General features: G+C 37.1%; 1 protein-coding gene across 3 annotated transcripts in view; it reads left to right on the top strand.

The window, feature by feature from the left end:
- IMMP1L (inner mitochondrial membrane peptidase subunit 1) overlaps positions 1-20,533 on the top strand; it is a 99,111-nt gene that overhangs the window by 13,625 nt on the left and 64,953 nt on the right. For all 3 annotated transcript variants that reach the window (XM_023737971.1, XM_023737964.1, XM_004369748.3), the window contains one exon: positions 6,725-6,837. In XM_023737971.1, coding sequence (XP_023593739.1) covers positions 6,774-6,837 — 64 coding nt within the window. In that variant the 5' untranslated portion in view covers positions 6,725-6,773. Of the gene's footprint in view, positions 1-6,724; positions 6,838-20,533 lie in introns of those variants that run through there.

Here is a 20,533-nt window from a genome sequence, read left to right as displayed (position 1 = left end):
TCTAATGTTTAGTATACGTATTTTCCTGCATGTGTCTGTCAGTTTGTTGTACTGTAGGGGTTGCATGTTGCTGTGATGCTGGAAGCTATGCCTGCCACTAGTATTCAAATACCAACTGGATCACCCATGGCACAGGTTTCAGCAGAGCTTCTAGATTAAGACAGACTAGGAAGAAGGACCTGGTGGTCTACTTCTGAAAAGGATTAGCCAATGAATAGCAGTGAAACATTGTCTGATACAGTGCTGGAAGATGAGCCCCTCAGGTTGGAAGGCACTCAGAAGATGTCTGGGGAAGAACTGCATCCTCAAAGTAGAGTTGACCTTAGTGACATGGATGGAGTAAAGCTTTCAGGACCTTCATTTGCTGATGTGGCATGATTCAAAGTGAGAGGAAACAGCTGCAAACATCCATTAATAATCAGAACATGGAATGTATGAAGTATGAATCTAGGAAAATTGCAAATTGTCAAAAATGAAGTGGAATGCATAAACATCGATATCTTAGACATTAGTGAGCTGAAATGGACCAGAGCTGGCCATTTAGAATCAGACAATCCTATGGTCTACTATGCCGAGAATGAAAAATTGAAGTGGAAACGCACTGCATTCATCATCAAAAAGAACATTTCAGTGTTTATCCTGAAGTACAACACTGTCAGTGATAGGATAATATCCATATACCTACAAGGAAGACCAGTTAATATGAATATTATTCAAATCTATGCACCAATCAATAATGCCAAAGGTGAAGAAATTGAAGAATTTTACCAGCTTCTACAGTCTGAAATTGATAGAACATGCAGTCAGGATGCATTTATAATTACTGGTGATTGGAATGCGAAAGTTGGAAACAAAGGAGAAGGATCAGTAGTTGGTAAATATGGCCTTGGTGATAGACTAGATGCCAGAGATCACGATAGAATTTTACGACACTAACGACTTCTTCATTGCAAATACCTTTTTTAAATAATATAAATGGCAACTATACACACAGACCTCGCCAGATGGAATACACAGGAATCACATCAACTATTTTTGTGGAAGGAGATGATGGAAAAGCTCAATATCATCACTCAGAACAAGGCCGGGAGCCGACTATGGAACAGACCATCAATAACTCATACGCAAGTTCAAGTTGAATCTGAAGAAAATTAGAACAAGCCCATGAGAGCCAACGTATGGCCTTGAATATATCCCACTTGAATTTAGAGACCATCTCAAGAATAAATTTGATGCATTGAACACTAATGACTGAAGACCAGATGAGTTATGGAATAACATTAAGGCCATCATATATGGAGAAAGCAAGAGGTCATAAAAAAGACAGGAAAGAAAGAAAAGACCAAAATGGATGTCAGAAGAGACTCTGAAACTTGCTCTTGAGCATAGAATACTAAAATGAAAGGAAGAAATTATGAAGTAAAAGAGCTGAACAGAAGATTTCAAAGGGAGGCTTGAGAAGACAAAGTAAAGTATTATAATGATATGTGCAAAGACCTGGAGTTAGAAAACCAGAAGGAAAGAACACGCTAGACATTTCTCAAGCTGAAAAGCCTGAAGAAAAAATTCAAGCCTCGAGTTGCAATATTGAAGGATTCTAAGGGGAAAATATTAAATGACGCAGGAAGCATCAAAAGAGGATTGAAGAAATACACCTAGTCACTGTATCAAAAAGAATTGGTCAATGTTCCAACATTTCAGGAGGTAGCATATGATCAGGAACCAATGGAACTGAAGGAAGACATCCAAGCTGCACTGACAGCATTGGTGAAAAACAAGGCTTCATGAATTGACAGTATACCGATTGAGAAGTTTCAACAAATGGATGCAGCACTGGAAGTGCTCACTCGTCCCAAAAAATTTGGAAGACAGCTACCTGGCCAACAGACTGGAAGAGATCCATATTTATGCCTATTCCAAAGAAAGGTGATCCAACCGAATGTGGAAATTTTTGAACAATATCATTAATATCACATGCATGTAAAATTTTGCTGAAGATCATTCAAAAACGACTGTAGCAGTACATTGACAGGAAACTGCCAGAAATTCAAGCTGAGTTCAGAAAAGGAAGTGGAATGAGGGATATCATTACTGATGTCAGATGGATCTTGGCTAAAAGCAGAGAATACCAGAAGGATGTTTACCTGTGTTTTATTGATTATGCAAAGGCATTCGACTGTGTGGATCATAATAAACTTTGGATAACATTGCAAAGAATGGGAATTCCAGAACACTCAATTGTGCTCATGAGGAAACTGTACATAGACAAAGAGACAGTCGTTTGAACAGAACAAGGGGATACTGCATGGTATAAAAATCACCAGCAGCTCTGCAGGAGAAAGATCTGGCAGTCTGCTCCCTTAAAGGTTACAGCCTAGAAGACCCTATGGGGCAGTTCTACTCTGTCACATGGGATTTCTATGAGTCAGAATCAATTCGATGGCACCTAAAAACTACAACAACATTAGCGTCCCTGGGTTATTACTCGGTATTCAACTTTTCTTCTAGCTTTTCTACTTTTGGAGTTAAGGGGAGTTGGCAGACATTCATTCTAAATTGACTCACGTGAAAATTAGTGAATTGCTGTCATATATTACTGCTGATGATATTCTCTTCCTGAGCATTGCAATATCTTCACTTTAGAGTTTATCAGTAGCCTAGTATTGGTTCTATATTTGAAGTATTTTTGCCAGCCTTTTTAGCTGCTCAAGGCCTTGAGACCTTTTTAATTTGGGGTTAGGTTTAGTGGCCTTATTAGTTACTGGCAATAATGTTTGTGTGTATGCATGTGTGAAATAGACTGTATCTGAAAGTTTTTAGATTTGTTTTGTAAGTCAGATTGTATATGCATAAAATTGAATGTTATTTGCCATTTTTTACGTATGATCTCAATTTATTCTAATGACAACAAAAAAGTTTAGGTCTGTTTTTAGGTGCAAAGACATGGAGTTACAAAACCAAAAGGAAACTGAAGAAAAAATTCAAACCTCGATTTGCAATATTGAAGGATTCTATGGGCAAAAAATTGAACGAAGCAGGAAGCATCAAAAAAAGATGGAAGGAATACAGAGAGTCACTGTACTAATAAAAATTCGTCGATGTTCAACCATCTCAGTAGGTAGCATATGATCAAGAACCAATGGTACTGAAGGAAGAAGTCCAAGCTGCACTGAAGGCATTGGTGAAAATCAAGGCTCCAGGAGGTGACAGAATACCAATTGGGATGTTTCAGCAAATGGTTGCAACGCTAGAAGCACTCACTCATCTATGCCAAGAAATTTGGAAGACAAGTACCTGGCAGGCCAATGGGCAGAGATCCATATATGTGCCCATTCCAAAGAAAGGTGATCCAATGGAATATGGAAATTATCAAGCAATATCTTTAATATCACACAGAAGTTAAATTTTGCTTAAGGTAATTCAACAACAATTGTAGCAGTACATCGACAGGGTAATGCCAGAAATTCAAGCCAGATACAGAAGGGGACGTGGAACCAGGGATATCATTGCTGATGTCAGATCCTGGCTGAAAGCAGAGAATACCAGAAAGATGTTTACCTATGTTTTATGGACAATGCAAAGGCATTCGACTGTGTGGATCATAATAAACTATGGATAACATTGCGAAGAATACCAGAGCACTAAATTGTGCTTGTGAGGAACCTGTATATAGACCAGAAAGCCGTTCTTCGAACAGAACAAGGTGTTACTGTGTGGTTTAAAATCAGGAAATATGTGCGTCAGGGTTGTATGCTTTCACCATAGTTATTCAGTGTGTATGCTGAGCAAGTAATCAGAGAAGTTGGGTTATATGAAGAAGAACGAGGCATCTGGATTGGAGGAAGACTCATTAACAACCTGCAGTATGTAGATGACACAACCTTGCTTGCTGATTGTGAAGAGGACTTGAAGCACTTACTGATAAAGATCAAAGACTACAGCCTTCAGTATGGATTACAACTCAACATAAAACAAAAATGCTCACAACTGGATCAATATGCAGCATCATGATAAACGGAGAAAAGATTAAAGTTGTCAAGGATTTCATTTTACTTGGATCCACAGTCAACACCCGTGGAAGCAGCAGTCATGAAATCAAATGACATAATTGCATTGGCCAAATCTGCTGCAAAAGACCTCTTTAAAGTGTTAAAAAGCAAAGGTGTCATTCTGAGGAATAAGATGCGTCTTCCCCAAGCCATAATATTTTTAGTGGCTTTATAAATATGCGAAAGCTGGACAATGAATAAGGAAGACTGAAGAAGAATTGATGCCTTTGAATTAGGGTGTTGGCGAAGAATATTGAATATGCCATGGACTACCAGAAGAATGAACAAATCTGTTTTGGAAGAAGTGCAGCCAGAATGCTCCTTAGAATGGAGGATTGCAAGACTTCGTTTCATTTACTTTGGACATTTTATCAGGAGGGACCAGTCCCTGGAGAAGGACATCGTACTTGATAAAGTAGAGAGTCAGTGAAAAAGAGGAAGACTCTCGATGAGATAGACTGACAGTGGCGGCACCAGTGGGCTCATACATAGCAACAATTGTGAGGATGAAGCAGGACCAGGCAGTGTTTCATTTTCATTCTGTTGTACGTAGGGTGGCTATGAGTCGGAACCTACTCGACGGCCCAAAACATCAATATATTAGATTATGGATAACATTACGAAAAATAGGAATTCCAGAGCATCTGTGTTCATGTTGAGCCTGTACGTGGATCAAACAGAACAGGGAGTTACTGCGTGGTTCCAAATTGGCAAAGGTGTGTGGCAGGGTTGTATCCTTTACCTTAGTTGTTTAATTTGTATGCTGAATAAGTAATCTGAGAAGCTGTACTATATGAAGAAGAATATGGCATCAGAATTGGAGGAACACTTATTAACAACAATGTGCAGATGACACAACTTTGGTTGCGGAAAATGAAGATGATTTAGAACACTTACTGATTTAGGTCAGAGTCTACAGTCTTCAATATGGATTACGCCTGAACATGAATAAAATGAAAATCTTGGCAACTAAATTAATAAATAGCATCATGATAAATGGAGAAAAATCTGAAGTTGTCGATGATTTCATTCTACCTGGATCAACAATCAGTGTCCCTGGAAGTAGCGTGAAGAAATCGAAGGGACATATTGCATTGGGCAAATCTGCTGCAAAAAATCTCTTTAAAATGTTAAAAAACAAAAATGTCACTTGGATGACTAAGGTGTACTTGACTGAAGCCCTGATCTTTTCAGTCGTCTCATGTGAATGCCAAAACTGAACAACGAAAGGAAAGACAGAAGAACAATTGATGCTTTCGAATTGTGTTAGCGAAGAATATGGAATATACTGTGGACTGCCAGAAGAACAAACAAATCAGTCTTAGAAGAAATACAACCAGAATTTACCCTAGAAGCAAGGATGGCGAGACTTTGTCTCAGTTACTTTGAGCGCATCATCAGGAAAGACCAATCACTAGAAAAGGACATTACGTTTGGTAAAGAAGAGGGTCAGTCCAAATGAGGGAAATCCTCGCTGAGATGGATTGACACAATAGCCACAACAATGAACTAAAACACAGCAGTGATCTTGAAGATGATGCAGGACCAGGCAATGTTTTGTTGTACATAATGTCACCTTGAGTCAGAGCCAAATCATCCGTAAATAACAACAAAAGGAGAGCAAAAGATGAGAAATAATACCATGAATAGCTTCATGTTGAAGGGTGGAAGACTAATATATCAGAATTTCTTTTAGCTTCAGTCAAATTAATGATAATTATTATAGATTTACTGTAGATTTGATATCATACACTTAAATCAAGCTTCTTGTCACATTTTGCCAGAAGAAAATAGTAGGAACCATTTTACATATTATTTATAAAATTTCAAATAAATGATATTATATTGGTTATATATTAATTTAATGTGATATATATTACATAAATAATATGTAATGATATGCATGTAAAAGTTAAGGGTTTGTATGTTATTTTCTTTCAATAGCAGAAATTTTGGTTTTCATTGTAGACACTAAAATGTTGCATGCAAATACAAAGCAAACTGCTTAACATTTCAAATAAAAGTGAAGGTAAAATATTTTTTTCCTCAGTCATTACAACTGACTTAGTGTTATTCTATTTGAACATGAGACAGGTTTTGACATCTGAGGCAGTATTAAATATAATGTATCTTTTTTATATTATACCTAGTCACAAGGTTTTCTACAATATCATGTACATTCCTCATATTCACTAAATATCTGACTAATCAGTCTTACTAGCATTATAAATTACTTCTCTGCTGCCTTTTTATTCTCACAGTTAACCTCAGATATTCATTCTGACCCATAGAAGTGAATTAAGTTTTTTCTTCGATATTGCCTGCAAATTGTGTAGAAGAGTTTGAAGTATGTATGATTGACTTATCAACTAGTTCTTTAACTCATTGACCACATTTCTCTCTAGGTTGATGGGTATTTTATAATCTATAAACTCTCCCACTTAATTTCCTCCTGTACTTAGATTCCCTGCCGGATAAAGGACTTTAATATTCTGTGTTTTAAAAAAAATCATTTTAGCCAAAGTGTCATTAAATATCTGAATTCAAAATTCCACTGACCCAAGAGAAAGGTGTGCCTTACCAGCTAAGAGGCATTTAGTCGTTTTATATACTAATTCAACTCAGCGTGAGTGAGAGAAGACTTCACCTAATACAACTTTGGTTTCCTGCTTTAGGAATCCTGAGACCATGGATCTCCCACATATGCTTTGAGACATGCTTTAGATGTTTTTTTCTGGAGGCCTTGCAACTACCTTACAAACTGAATGTATTTTAGAACAGACCTATGGTAAGTGGGATTTTTTCTCCTTTTTCTTCTTGTCGGTTTCATGTTCAAGTCAAGTCTTATGAATGTTGTAATACTGCTCCCTGCTGGTCACAGTGTCATTTTCTAAAGTTGACACTTAATAGATGGGCAAATAGCTAGACTCACTACGGAGGGGAATCCTCAGCTCCATTCCTAATGACAACACTATACAACAAAAGCAACACTTATTATTGTAATGGTGCTATACCATTGCCATCACGTTGGTACCTGGAACATGGTAAAAGTGCTAATTTAGAAAGTGCTTCTAAATTTCATAGACTGCTTCCCGTTCAGTAACATCTAAAAGTTATAACCAACATACACTGAGGGTGCTCGTAGGTCGTATACCTTTTAGGATTTCCTAAACTGTGTGTGTGTGTGTGTGTGTGTTTTAATTGTCAGTTTTTATTATCTCTTTTGTAATACTGTCAGCTCCCTGTATTTTTTTCTTTCCAAAGGAAATATTATAAAAAGCTCCAGTATAATTTAAATTAGATATTGTGGGATCTATTTCAAATGAGTCACGCTATGTTGCATGGACTTTAAATGGCTCTTGTTTTGTATATCTTATAATTCAGCTATCATGTTTTATAGTACACACAGTGATCCACACTTTCACAGAGTGACACTGAGTTGGACCTCAACTGTGGTATCTGTGACTGACTTATCACAGACCCTCACATTTTATGCATACACAAACCAACCAAAAAACCGAACCCATGGCTGTCGAGTCAATTCTGACTCATAGCGACCCTATAGGACAGAGTACAACTTGCCCCATAGGGTTTCCAAGGAACGGCTGGTGGATTTGAACTGCTAACCTTTTGGTTAGCAGCCATAGCTCTTAACCACTGTACCACCAGGGCTCCATGCATACACAGGTGCCCCCCAAATTGTTTTAACATGTATGGAAGTTGAAAGTGTGTTTCTTCCTCTTTTGAGCTAATATATTATACCTTTTTTTCTTTTTTAAGCACAGTTCTGCATAAAATTATTACCTGGATGTAATTTGGAACTTTATCTAAAGACATACATTTTCTTGAAAAGAAGGAAAAGTTACACGAATAACATTTAGTAACTAAACATAACATCTAGCAGAATAACCAATCTTACAGTCTTTAAAGGTGTCTGGTACTATGTTTGTAGCCATTGAGAAAGCCTGTGAAATCTACTCTTAATTAGGATTGTGGAAAATTGGGCATAGTAATTTATTTATTAAAATATTATAATAAAAAGTAGAAATGTGGGCCAAGAAAATAAAATCATTGTTAGCAAAAAAGAGAAACTGTCTTCCTTCTCTGTAAGAATGTATTAATGTCATTTTAGAAAATATTTTAAACTTCATTGTGAAATATAACATGATACAGGCATATAAATGTATAGTACAATGAATAGTTGTGAAGCAGACATCCACGTAACCATAGGTCATTGCTGATATCCCACAAACCCCCGGATATAGTCTTCCTTTTCTTTAGCGGTAACTAGTATCCTGAATTTTACGGTAATTACTCATAAAAGTTTATCACTTATGTATGTATTCAGAAGCAATATGTTTACTTTTTGTCTCATTTTAAACTTGATGGAATCATATTGTATACATTCTTTCTTCCTTTACTCAACATTATATTTAAGATTCATGCATGAAATGCATGAATTATTTCATTGATTTTCATTTTTATTTCATTGATTTTCATTATTATATATTATTTTTGCAAATGAATATGCCAGAATTTATTTATCCATTCTACTGTTGGTGGACATTTGGGTTGTCTCTCAGTGTCTGGCTATTATAAACAACATTGCTATGAATTTTTTCCTTTATAGATATCCTAGTTAAGATACTATGTTTCTTATGTATAGGATGACATGGTTTATTTTTGTGGTTAAAAATATCTAATTTAATATCTCAAGATAATTGATTATACCAGTCTTTTAAGTGCTGTATAACTACATGGGAAATTTATATATTCTTTCAGTAGCATTAAATAAGGGACGAGATTCTGAAGTGATTATAATTTCTTTTGCTGTAAGTCTTAAAGAATATGCTAAAGTGATATATTTTATGATAGTCTAGTTATAGCTAACTTTAGACATAAATTCAGAAAATGAATAACATATTACCCCCAACTTAATAGCATGTTTTGAGTAAACATTCTTTCAACTTAATTTTTATTAAGAACCTAATATAGTAGTTCTTTGTTTCATTTTGTTAGCATACTCATACTGTTCACTGATATGTCATGTTTTCTATAACCCTGTCACTTTACTGATGATGAATCTGAGAAGGGGTAGCGAGATTGAGTCACTTGAACAAAGTCATTTAGTGAGTTGGAACTAGAAACCTGACCAAGCTGCCTACTTGGCCAAACCAAAAAAACCAAACCCACTCCTGTTGAGTCGATTCTGACTCATAGCGACCCTATAGGACAGAGTAGTACTGCCCATAGGGTTTCCAAGGAGCATCTGGTGGGTTCAAACCGCCAACCCTTTGGTTAGCAGCCATAGCTCTTAACCACTGTGCCACCAGGTCTCCTGTCTACTTGGCAGTCACAACTTAAAAGAAAACAAAGTGAAATCAGGGTATTTCTAAAGTGTGTCCAGTCATTTAAGTGGATTTGCCTAGGTAGCTTTCAGAAATTATCAGATATTCTTTTGGTTACTAACCAAGAACTGGCTTAGCACAGGGAGTTGTCTAAAATGTTTGTTGTTGTTGCTGTTCCTAGTTGCCCTCAAGTCAGTTTTGACTCATGGCAACCCCATGTGTGCAGAGTAGAGCTGCTCCATAGAGTTCTAAAGGTCGTAACCTGTCAGAGCAGATCGCCAGACCTGTCTTTTGAGGGCCTCTGGGTGGGTTCGAACCACGAAGCTTTTGGCTTGTAGTCGAGTGCTTAACCATTTGTACAACCCAGGGATGCCCCTGATATGTTTAAAGCCCCAAAATGTTATTGTACCTTATCACAGTTCATTTTCCAAAAGGCAACCGTAGTGTATTCCAATTTTGAGTGGGAAATTTTACTTTGAATAATTTCTCATTCATTGGAGAATTGTTAACAAATAGCATATTCTCATCTGTAAATTTTCTGGATAATTGAATGTTATCCTTTTATGTGCCAAAATTTGTTTTACATTAATATTTTTCTAAAATGTTTCTAAAATACCAAGTTCACCTACTTGTTTTCTTAAACAGAATAAACACTATAAATTAACTGTTTTTTTGATGGCTTGGGGTTATTATTGTGAGCATCAATCACTTTACAGAATTAAAGTGATTTCTTCTGGGACCATTACGCTATATGGGACTGTTTGCTCCTTAACTGTCCTAGACCCCAAGCTTTTATGCCTTGGGTGCTACTTGTGATGTGTGTTTTTGTTTGTTTTGTTTTACCTTTCTTACGTAATTCTTGTCTTTTGCTATAGGTGTATTCTGTTTACTCTAATATTAAAAGTAAAACATTTGCGGTACATTATACATTGCATGGATGAGAGCTTTAATATGGTTCTGCCCCATTTACTAAGGGCATAGAATGTGAGGTAGCTTTTTAAAAATTACTTCAGGGTCAGCAACTAGGCTAGCCACTTTGTTTCAGGGTATTGAGATTATTTTACAGCTGATTTTTAAATAACTAGAATGTAGCATAGATTGTATCCTTACTTAGATGTATCCTTATTTGAAGAATAAAAATTATCATTTTACATGTTATCTTACAAAACAAGTATACTCATATTCAAACTGGATACATTTAAAGATTCCTTCAAATAGGAAGTCTAATAGGCTTAAGTAGTTGCATTCTAGTTGTTAAATATTTGATAGGATAGAATTGGGCATTGAAATAAAAATAATGTATGATATATTAGACACTGCCTATTGAAAATGGCAGTCATAAAGATTAACTCTTCTTTGAAATTATAGCTTATTAAAGGAAAACAGAGAACTAATACAGATTTCATTTCAGGAAAACATTTAAATGTATAAAGAAAACATTCGTTTAAAAGTGAAATGCCTTTGATTGCTTACCCAGTTATAAACTATTGAACGTGAATTTAAAAACAAAAAAAAAACTGATGCAGAGAATACTTTTGTTTTTAGATCACAGGAGATATTGGGAAGAAAAAAAGACAATTGTTATCCCAGCACTCAAGGCTATAATCAATACGATTATTTCCTGTGTCAGTTTTTTATTTTTTAATTTGAAAATTCATCTGCTTTTAAGCTTGATAAGTCAACAACTTTTACATATACATTTCAGAAAAAATAAAGAGCTCTATATAGTTTATCACAGTGGGAACATCTTTGAGAATTACCTTATAATGAAAGTGTTTTAGAGGCCCAAAGACAGGAATGGCTTTTTCAAGAAGGATACATCTGAGCTAGACCTATGGTGGAAGTACAAAATGACACAACCCCCATGGAAGACAAGTGGGCAATTTCTAGGAAAAGACCAATGCATTTACTTTTTATCGTAGTACTAATTCTGGGAAATTATTACATCTGTACTTCTGTTCTGATGGCGCAGTGGTTAAGAGTTTGGCTGCTAACCAAAAGGTCGGCAGTTTGAATCTACCAGCGGCTCCTTGGAAACCCTATGGGCAGTTCTAGTCTGTCTTGTAGGGTCACTATGAGTCAGAATCAACTCGATGGCTACAGGTTTTGTTTTTTGTTATTTATTTATTTTTTGGTATACTTATGCACTTACAAAATACCATACGTAGAAAAGTTTTCATGGATCTTAGTTTGTAGCAGTAAGATTGGAAACACTGCTAATGTCTGTCGAGTAGGGTGCTGGTTAAATGAACTACAACATGTCTGTATATATTGCACTACTTTACAGCTGTATAAAAGAATGAAGATGTTCTCTGTGTGCAGATTTGAAAAGTTTCCCAAAATACATTGTTATTTGAAAAAAGTAAATTCAAAACAGAATGTATAGCTAACTACTTTTTGTATAAAACAGAGAGGAAAATAAAAATATATATTCATATTTCCTTATATTTGCATAAAGAAAATCTAGTCAAGTACACAAAAAAGTAAGAAAAGTAGTTTCCTGTGTAGGGGCAGGGAGGAAAATGGGGTGGATGAGAAGGGACTTTACTGTATACCTTTTTGATTATTTTTAATTTTTGAATCTGTAGATGTGTTACTAGTTACAAATTATTTTATTTGTAAATCTAATGAGAGAGAAAGGGTTGAGCCTGCTATATTTACTATAAATTTAGCCATTTTTCTCCTTTATCCCCAAAGCCTAACAGATAGTAAGCACTTAATATTTGTTAAATGAATGAATATATGAATTCTATAATCTTTAGATAATCTTTTTTAGCCAACTTTTTTTTTTTTTTTACTTAAAACAACAGAAATTTATTCTGTCACAATTCTGAAGACAGGGAGTACAAATGTGAAGTTTTAGCAGGGCCATGCTCTCTCTGAAGGTTCTATCAACTTCTGGTGGCCCCTGGCATTCCTTGGCCTTCTTTAACTGGTAGCTGGAGCATTACTTCCTCTCTGCTTCCATCACTATGTGGACATCTTCCCTCTGTGTCTCTGTGTGTCTCTGTGTGTCTCTTCTCTTCTAAAAAAGATACCACTCAGATGGGATTAGGACCTACCCTGTTCCAGTAGGACCTTATGTTAATTTAACTGATGACATCTTCTGATAATATCTTCGAAGACCCTATTTTCAAACAAAACCACAGTCACAGGTACCAAATGTTAGGACTTCAACATATCTTTCTGGCGGGACACAATTCAATATATAACACTATTTTCTTTTTTCTTTAATTTTTTTTTTATTATTGTACTTTAGGTGAAGAACAAATAGTTTCTCATTAAACAGTCAGTACACATAATGTTTTATGACATTGGTTAACAACCCCACAACATGTCAACAGTCTCCCTTCTCAACCTTGGAGGACCTTTTTTTTTTTTGGTGAAAATATACATAGCCAAAGCTACACCATTTCAAAAATTTCTACATGTACAATTCAGCGACATTGATCATGTTCTTCCAGTTGTGCTGCTATTCTCACTTTAGATGACGGTTTACAGAACAAAATAGTTTCTCATTAAACAGTTAGTACACATATTGCCCTATGACAGTGGTTAACAACCCCACTACACGTCAACACTGTCCTTACTCAACCTTGAGTTCCCTGTCACCAGCTTTCCTGTTCCCTTCTGCCTTCTAGTCCTTGTCCCTGGACCGCTATGCCTCGTTAGTCCTGTTTTGGTTTATGGGGTTGTCCAATCCCCAGCTGAATGGTGAACCTTGGGAGTGACTTCACCACTGAGCTAAAAGGGTGTTGAGGGACCATACTCTTGAGGTTTCTCCAGTCTCTGTCAGGCCAGTAAATCTTGTCTTTTTTTTTGTGTTAGAATTTTGTTCTACATCCTTCTCCAGCTCTGTCCAGAACCCTCTGTTGTGATCCCAGTCAGAGCAGTCAGTGGTGGTAGTTGGGCACCATCTAGCTGTACTGGACTCAGTCTGGTGGAGGCCTTGGTAGCTGTGGTCCATTAGTCCTTTGGACTAATCTTTTCCTTGTTTCCTGTTCTCTTCATTCTCCCTTGCTCCCGAAGGAGGGGTGAGACCAGTGGAGTATCCTAGATGGCTGCTTACAGGCTTTTAAGACCCCAGACGCTATTCACCAAGGGAGAATGTAGAACGTTGTCTTTATAAACTGTGTTATGCCAGTTGAGCTAGATATTCCCCAAGACCATGGTCCCCACAGCCCTCTGCCCAGCAATTCAGTCTCTCAGGGAGTTTGGATGTGTCTGTGGAGCTTCCATGACCTTTCCTTATACAAGTTGTTCTGGTTTCCCCAGTACTGTGTACTGTCTTACCCTTCACCAAAGTTACCACTTACCTATTGTCTATTTAGTATTCCCCCTTTCTCCTCCCATCCCTTGTAACTAACAAAGATTGTTACTTTTTGTATGTAAACTTTATCATGAGTTTTTACAATAGAGGTCTCATACAATATTTGTCCTTTTGTGATAGACTTATTTCACTTAGCGTTATGTCCTCTAGTTTCATCCATGTTACGAGATGCTTTACAGATTCATCATTGTTCTTTACCATTGCAAAATACTCCATTGTGTATATGTACCATAGTTTGTTTATCCATTCATCTGTTGATGGGCATCTAGGTTGATTCCATCTTTTTGCTATTGTGAACAGTGCTGCAATGAACATGGGTGTGCATATGTCTATTCATGTGATGGCTCTTATTTCTCTAGGATATATTCCTAGGAGTGGGATTGCTGGATCGTATTGTATTTCTATTTCTAGCTTTCTAAAGAGGCGCCATATCATTTTCCAAAATGGTTGTTATCATTATGCATTCCCACCAGCCGTGCATAAGAATTCCGATCTCCCCGCAGCCTCTCCAACATTTGTTATTTTCAGTGTTTTTGATTCGTGCTAGTAATGCTGGAGTAAGATGGTATCTCCTTGTGGTTTTAATTTGCATTTCTCTAGTGTTTAGCCAACTTTTTAAAGCATCTTTTAAATATGCAAAAAGGTGTTATAGTGCTGATTCCACAACAGAAACAAGGGAAAATATTTAAGTGGGAGATAATATGAGATGAATATACCCACTCATTTATCGACATGGTCAGATTCCAAAGACCAGGTAGTTATGTGGAAATTGGTGTTATGGATGACCATATCAGATCGCAAAATGGAGGATGACTACATCATTACACAACTGTCAAATTACATCATTACATAACTGCCCAAACCACTGAGAATCACAGCCTAGCCCAGTTGACACATAATCTAAAACATCATAGCCAGTGTTACTCTCGCCTCACACATCGGCATTCATTAGTGCTAGATGTACGTCATTGTCTTAGTTATCAGGTGCTGCTATAACAGAAGTACCACAAGTAGATGGCTTTAACAAAGAGAAATTTATTCTCTCACAGTCTGGGAGGCTAGAAGTCCAAATTCAGGGTGACAGCTCTATGAGAAGGCTTTCTCTCTTTATCGGTTCTAGGGGAAGATCCCTGTTATCAGTCTTCCCTTGGTCTGGGAGCTTCTCAGTGCAGGAACCCTGGGCCTAAAAGACACAGTCTATTCCTGGTGCTGCTTTCTTGGTGGTATATGGTCCCCCATGTCTCTTTACTCACCTCTCTCTTTTATATCTCAAAAGAGATTGGCTCAAGATACAACCTAATCTGTAGATAGAGTCCTGCCTTATTAACATAACTGCTGCTAATCCTACCTTATTAACATCATAGAATTTACAACACATAGGAAAATCACATCAGATGACAAAATGGTGGATAATCACACAGTACTGGGAATCATGGACTTGCCAAGTTACACACATTTTTATAGAAAACAATTCAGTCTATAACAGTCATTAATGCACAAAATTAGTCATAAATGTGAAATGTCAGATAATGAGATAGTTGGTAAGTGAGGAATAGGCATAGTTTAGCTTCTTAACAGATTATTATGAAGTTTTATTTAATATACATGATGTCAATATTAAGTAGTAAATTATATTTTCTTTAACTTTATTGAAAAATGAAAGTTTTCAAGGAATACCTATTAAATTAGGTAATATTAGCATTTGTGATTGACAAATGAAGGCTTGTGAAATTTGAAGGCAAAGGGGTAAATGACTACTTTATACTATGTCTCATCTTGTGTGCTACTTTAGTTTCCTAAACAAGGGCAAATTTTGAATCCTAAGACTGTTTTAGAAGTTCTGTTTTCATAGCAGCGACAGTTACTCTTGACAACAAGACCAGCTGTCTCTTAAAACATGGCGTAATAGATTGGGAGGAGGACATGATAATAGGGTCAATGGCTGATGCTCCTCCATTTATAAGAGTTCAGGAACTTATCTCAGCTATGGAATTGAAAATTTGATTATTCAATAGGTATTCTAAAAGCCCTCAGCTTCTCTCTCTATGTATCTATATTTCTTATAACAATTTTGACAACCTTTGCATATCTGTGTATTGTATAAAACTGCTACTTTTACAGAAGGCATTTTACTTAAATATACTATACATACAGAAAAGTGCATGGCTGTTTAAAAAAAAAAAAAGTAATGGCTCTATAAATTTTTCACAAACTGAACATACCCATGTAACTGGCACCAAGATAAAGGAAAATAACATTGGCACTGTAGAAGACACCTTCATACTCCCTTCCCATTTCCTCTCTTCTCACCCTACCCTGTTAATCTGTTAATAGCATACGATTGGTATCGCTTGTACTTATGTGGAATTATACTAGCCATCCATCCATCACATATCTGTATCATCTATCTATATGTTTATCTGGTTTCTTTTGCTCAACGTTATGTTTTGAGATTCATTCACCTTATCGTATGTAGTTGTCATTTGTTCATTTTCATTGGTGCATTCCATTATGTGAATATATCTCACTGCTTTTTATCCATTTTACTGTCAATGAACATTTGGATGGTTTCCATATAATACTACTATGAACATTCTTGTGCATATCTCTTGATGCGTATATGTATATATTTCTTTTGGAATATGTCTTGGAGTAAAGTTGTTGTTAGCTGCTGTCAGGTCAGCTCCAACTCATGGCAACCTTATTCATAACTGAACGAAACATTGCTCTGTACTTTGCCATCTTCTTGCTGTTGGTATGTTTGAATCCATCGTTGCTACTGTTGTGTTATGCCTTCCAATTTTGGGGGCTCATCTTTCAGCACTGTATCAGATAGTGTTCTATTGTGATCCATAAGGTTATCATTGGCTTATTTTCAGAAGCAGATTGCCAGGGCTTTCTTCCTAGTCTGTCTTATTCTGGAAGCTCCTGGATCATAAATATGTCCAGCTTTAATTGATACTGTCAGTTTTCTAAAATGATTGTACCAGTATATATATAGTAGTGTGTGAGCATTCTAGTTGCTCCATGTTTTCCCCAACACTTGTTTTTTTCCCCCCCAGATTTTTCTTTTTCTAATTCTGGTAGGAGTATAGAAGTAAGGAGCCCTGGTGGCTCAGTGGTTAAAGCAGTTGGCTGCTAACTGAAAGGTCCGTGGTTCAAACCCATTAGCCACCCCATGGGAGAAGGATGTGGCAGTCTGCTTCCGTAAAGATTTACAGACTTGAAGACCCTACCAGGCAGTTCTGCTCTGTCCTGTAGGGTCACTATGAGTTGGAATCGACTTGACAGTTTGTCGGTTTGATTTGGTTTTATAAAGAAATCTAACATACGATTTTAATTTGTACCTCCTTGATGATTAATAGAATTGAGCACCAGGGACAGATTACCCAGTAAGTAAGGTTATCCATCCCAGTCAGGGATTGTGAATTTGAAAAGAGGCTTTAATTCTGTAGCAAGGTGCTGTGAGCTTGGGAGAGAGACAGATGCCAGCCATACCTAGAAGCAGAATCTTTGATGTGGTGAAAAAATGTGCAGTTGTTCACTACAGATGATCTGGTAAGCAATATAACAACCGTGCTTACCTTGCCTATTGGATAACCTGCCCGTCTTTTCATACATTTAATTGGCTATGACAGTCTCTTAGTACTGCCGTGCCCTATGATTAAAGTCAATGGAAAACTACAGCAACCCAATTCTGACATGACTACTAATGGTGCAGAACCTTCAGGAATGAAGGTTGGGGTCACCCCACCAGGAAAAGAACCACAATCAGCTGAGATAGTTGTTAGGGGTAAAGGGAATATGGAATGGGTGGTGGATAAACATAGTTCTAAATATCAGTTACGACCTTGTGAACAGTTGCAGAAACAAGAGCTGTAATTGTTATGACTATTTCTTGTTTTCTTATATGTGTTGTTGTTAGGTGCCCTCGAGTAGGTTCCGACGCATGGCAACCCTGTATACAACAGAGTGAAACACTGCCCAGTTCTGCGCCATCCTCAAAGTCATTTCTGTGTTTGAGCCCATTGTTGCAGCCACTGTCAATCATCTCGCTGAGGGTCTTTGTCTTTTTTGCTGACCCTCTACTTCACCAAGTATGATGTCCTTCTCCAGGGACTGGTCGCTCCTGATAACATGTCCAAAGTATGTGAGACAAAGTCTCAACATCCTTGCCTCTAGGAATATTCTGGCTATACTTCTTCTAAGACAGATTTGTTTGTTCTTCGATAGTCCATGGTGTATTCAGTATTGTTCTACAACACCATAATAAAGGCATCAATTCTTCAATCTTCCTTATCCATTGTCTAGCTTTCGCATGCACATGAGGTGATTGAAAACCCCATGGCTTGGGTCCGGTGCACCTTAGTCCTTAAAGTGAAATCTTTGCTTTTCAACACTTTAAAGAGGTCTTTTGCAGCATATTTGCCCAATGCACTATGTCTTTTGATTTCTTGACTACTGCTTCCATGGGCATTGATTGTAGATCCAAGTAAAATGAAATCCTTGACAACTTCAATCTTTTCTCCATTTATCATGATGTTGCTTATTGGTCCAGTTGTGAGGATTTTTGTTTTCTTTATGTTGAGATGCAGTCCATACTGAAGGCTGTCGTCCTTGATCTTCATCAGTAGGTGCTTCAAGTCCTCTTCACTTTCAGCAAGCAAGTTTGTGTCATCTGTATATCACAGGTTATTAATGGGTCTTCCGCCAATCCTGATGCCCCGTTCTTCACATAGTCCAGCTTCTCTGATTATTTGCTCAGCATACAGATTGAATAAGTATGATGGAGGGATACAACCCTGACACATACCTTTCCGGTCTTTAAACCATGCAGTATCCCCAGGTTCTGTCCGAACAACTGCCTCTTTGTCTATGTACAGGTTCCTCGTATGCACAATTAAGTGTTCTGGATTTCCTATTCTTCATAGTGTTGTCCATAGTTCATTATGATCCACACAGTCGAATGCCTTTGCGTAGTCAGTGAAGCACAGGTAAACATCTTTCTGGTATTCTCTGCTTTCAGCCAGGATCCATCTGACATCAGCAATGACATTGCTCATAACCACATCCTCTTCTGGATCAGGCTTGAATTTCTGGCATTTCCCTGTCGGTGTACTGCTCCAACCACTTTGAATTATCTGCAGCAAAATTTTGCTTGCATGTGACATTAATGATATTGCTCAATAATTTCCACATTCTGTTGGATCACCTTTCTTTGGGATAGGCAAAAATATGGACCTCTTCTAGTTGGTTGGCCAGATAGCTATCTTCCAAATTCCTTAGTATTGACGAGTTAAGCACCTCCAGAGCTGCATCCATTTGTTGAAACATCTCAATTGGAATTCCATCAATTCCTGGATCCTTGTTTTTCGCCAGTGTTTTCAGTGCAGCTTAGACCTCTTCCTTCATTACTATCAGTTCTTGATCATATGCTGCCTCCGAAAATGATTGAAAGTCAACCAATTCTTTCTGGTACAGTGACTCTGTTTATTCCTTGCATCTTCTTTTGATGCTTCTTGCATCATTCAGTATTTTGCCCATAGAATTATTCAGTATTGCAATTCGAGGCTTGAATTTTTTTCTTCAGTTCTTTCAGCTTGAGAAATGCTGAGCATGTTCTTCCCTTTTGGTTTTCTGACTCCAGGTCTTTGCACATGTCATTATAATACTTCTTCTCGAGCCACTGTTTGAAATATTCTGTTCAGCTCTTACTTTATCATTTCTTCTGTTCACTTCAGCTACTCTGTGTTCAAGAGCAAGTTTCAGAATCTCTACTGACATCAATTTTGGTCTTTTCTTTCTTGTCTTTTTAATGACCTCTTTCTTTCTTCATGCATAATGTCCTTGATGTCATTCCACAACTTGTCTGATCTTCAGTCATTAGTGTTCACTGTGTTCAAATCTGTTCTTGAGATGGTCTCTAAATTCAGGAGGGATATATCAAGGTCATGCTTTGGCTCTTGTTCTAATTTTCTTCGGCTTCAACTTGAACTTGCATATGAGCAAGTGATGGTCTGTTCCGCAGTTGGCCCCTGGCCTTGTTTGGAATGATGAATTGAGCTTTTCCATCTGGCGAGGTCCATGTGTATAGTCACCATTTATTTTGTTAAAAAAAGGTATTTGTGATGTTGTTGGCCTTGCAATCTTGTGTCATGTGATCTCTGGCATCGTTCCTATCACCAAGGCCATATTTTCCAACTACCAATGCTTCTTCTTTGTTTCCAACTTCCCATTCCAATCACCAGTAATCATTAATGCATCTTGATTGTATGTTTGATAAATTTCAGACTACAGATGTTGGTAAAAATCATCAGTTTCTTGATCTTTGGCCTTAGTGGTTGGTGTGTAAATTTGAATAATGGACGTATTAAGTAGTCTTCCTTGTAGGCAATGGGTGTTATCACTGACAGCATTGTACTTTAGGATAGATCTTGAAATGCCCTTTTTGACGATGAATACAACGCCATTCCTCTTCGATTTGTCATTCCCAGCATAGTAGACCATATGATTTTCTGAATTAAAATGGCTAATACCAGTCCATTTCAGCTTAGTAATGACTGGGATATCGATATTTATGCATTCCGTTTCATTTTGGATGATTTCCAATATCCCTATGTTCATACTTTGTACATTACACGTTCCTGTTATTAATGGATGTTTGCAGCTGTTTCTTCTCATTTGAGTTATGCCACATCAGCAAATGAAGTTCCTGAAAGCTTGACTCTATCCATATCATCAAGATCAACTCTACTTTGAAGAGGCAGCTCTTCCCTAGTTGTCTTTTTAGTGCCTTCCAACCTGAG

Source organism: Trichechus manatus, unplaced genomic scaffold, assembly GCF_000243295.1.
Source record: "Trichechus manatus latirostris isolate Lorelei unplaced genomic scaffold, TriManLat1.0 scaffold00006, whole genome shotgun sequence".
Lineage (NCBI taxonomy): Eukaryota > Metazoa > Chordata > Mammalia > Sirenia > Trichechidae > Trichechus > Trichechus manatus.
This window is presented reverse-complemented; position numbering and strand designations above follow the sequence as displayed.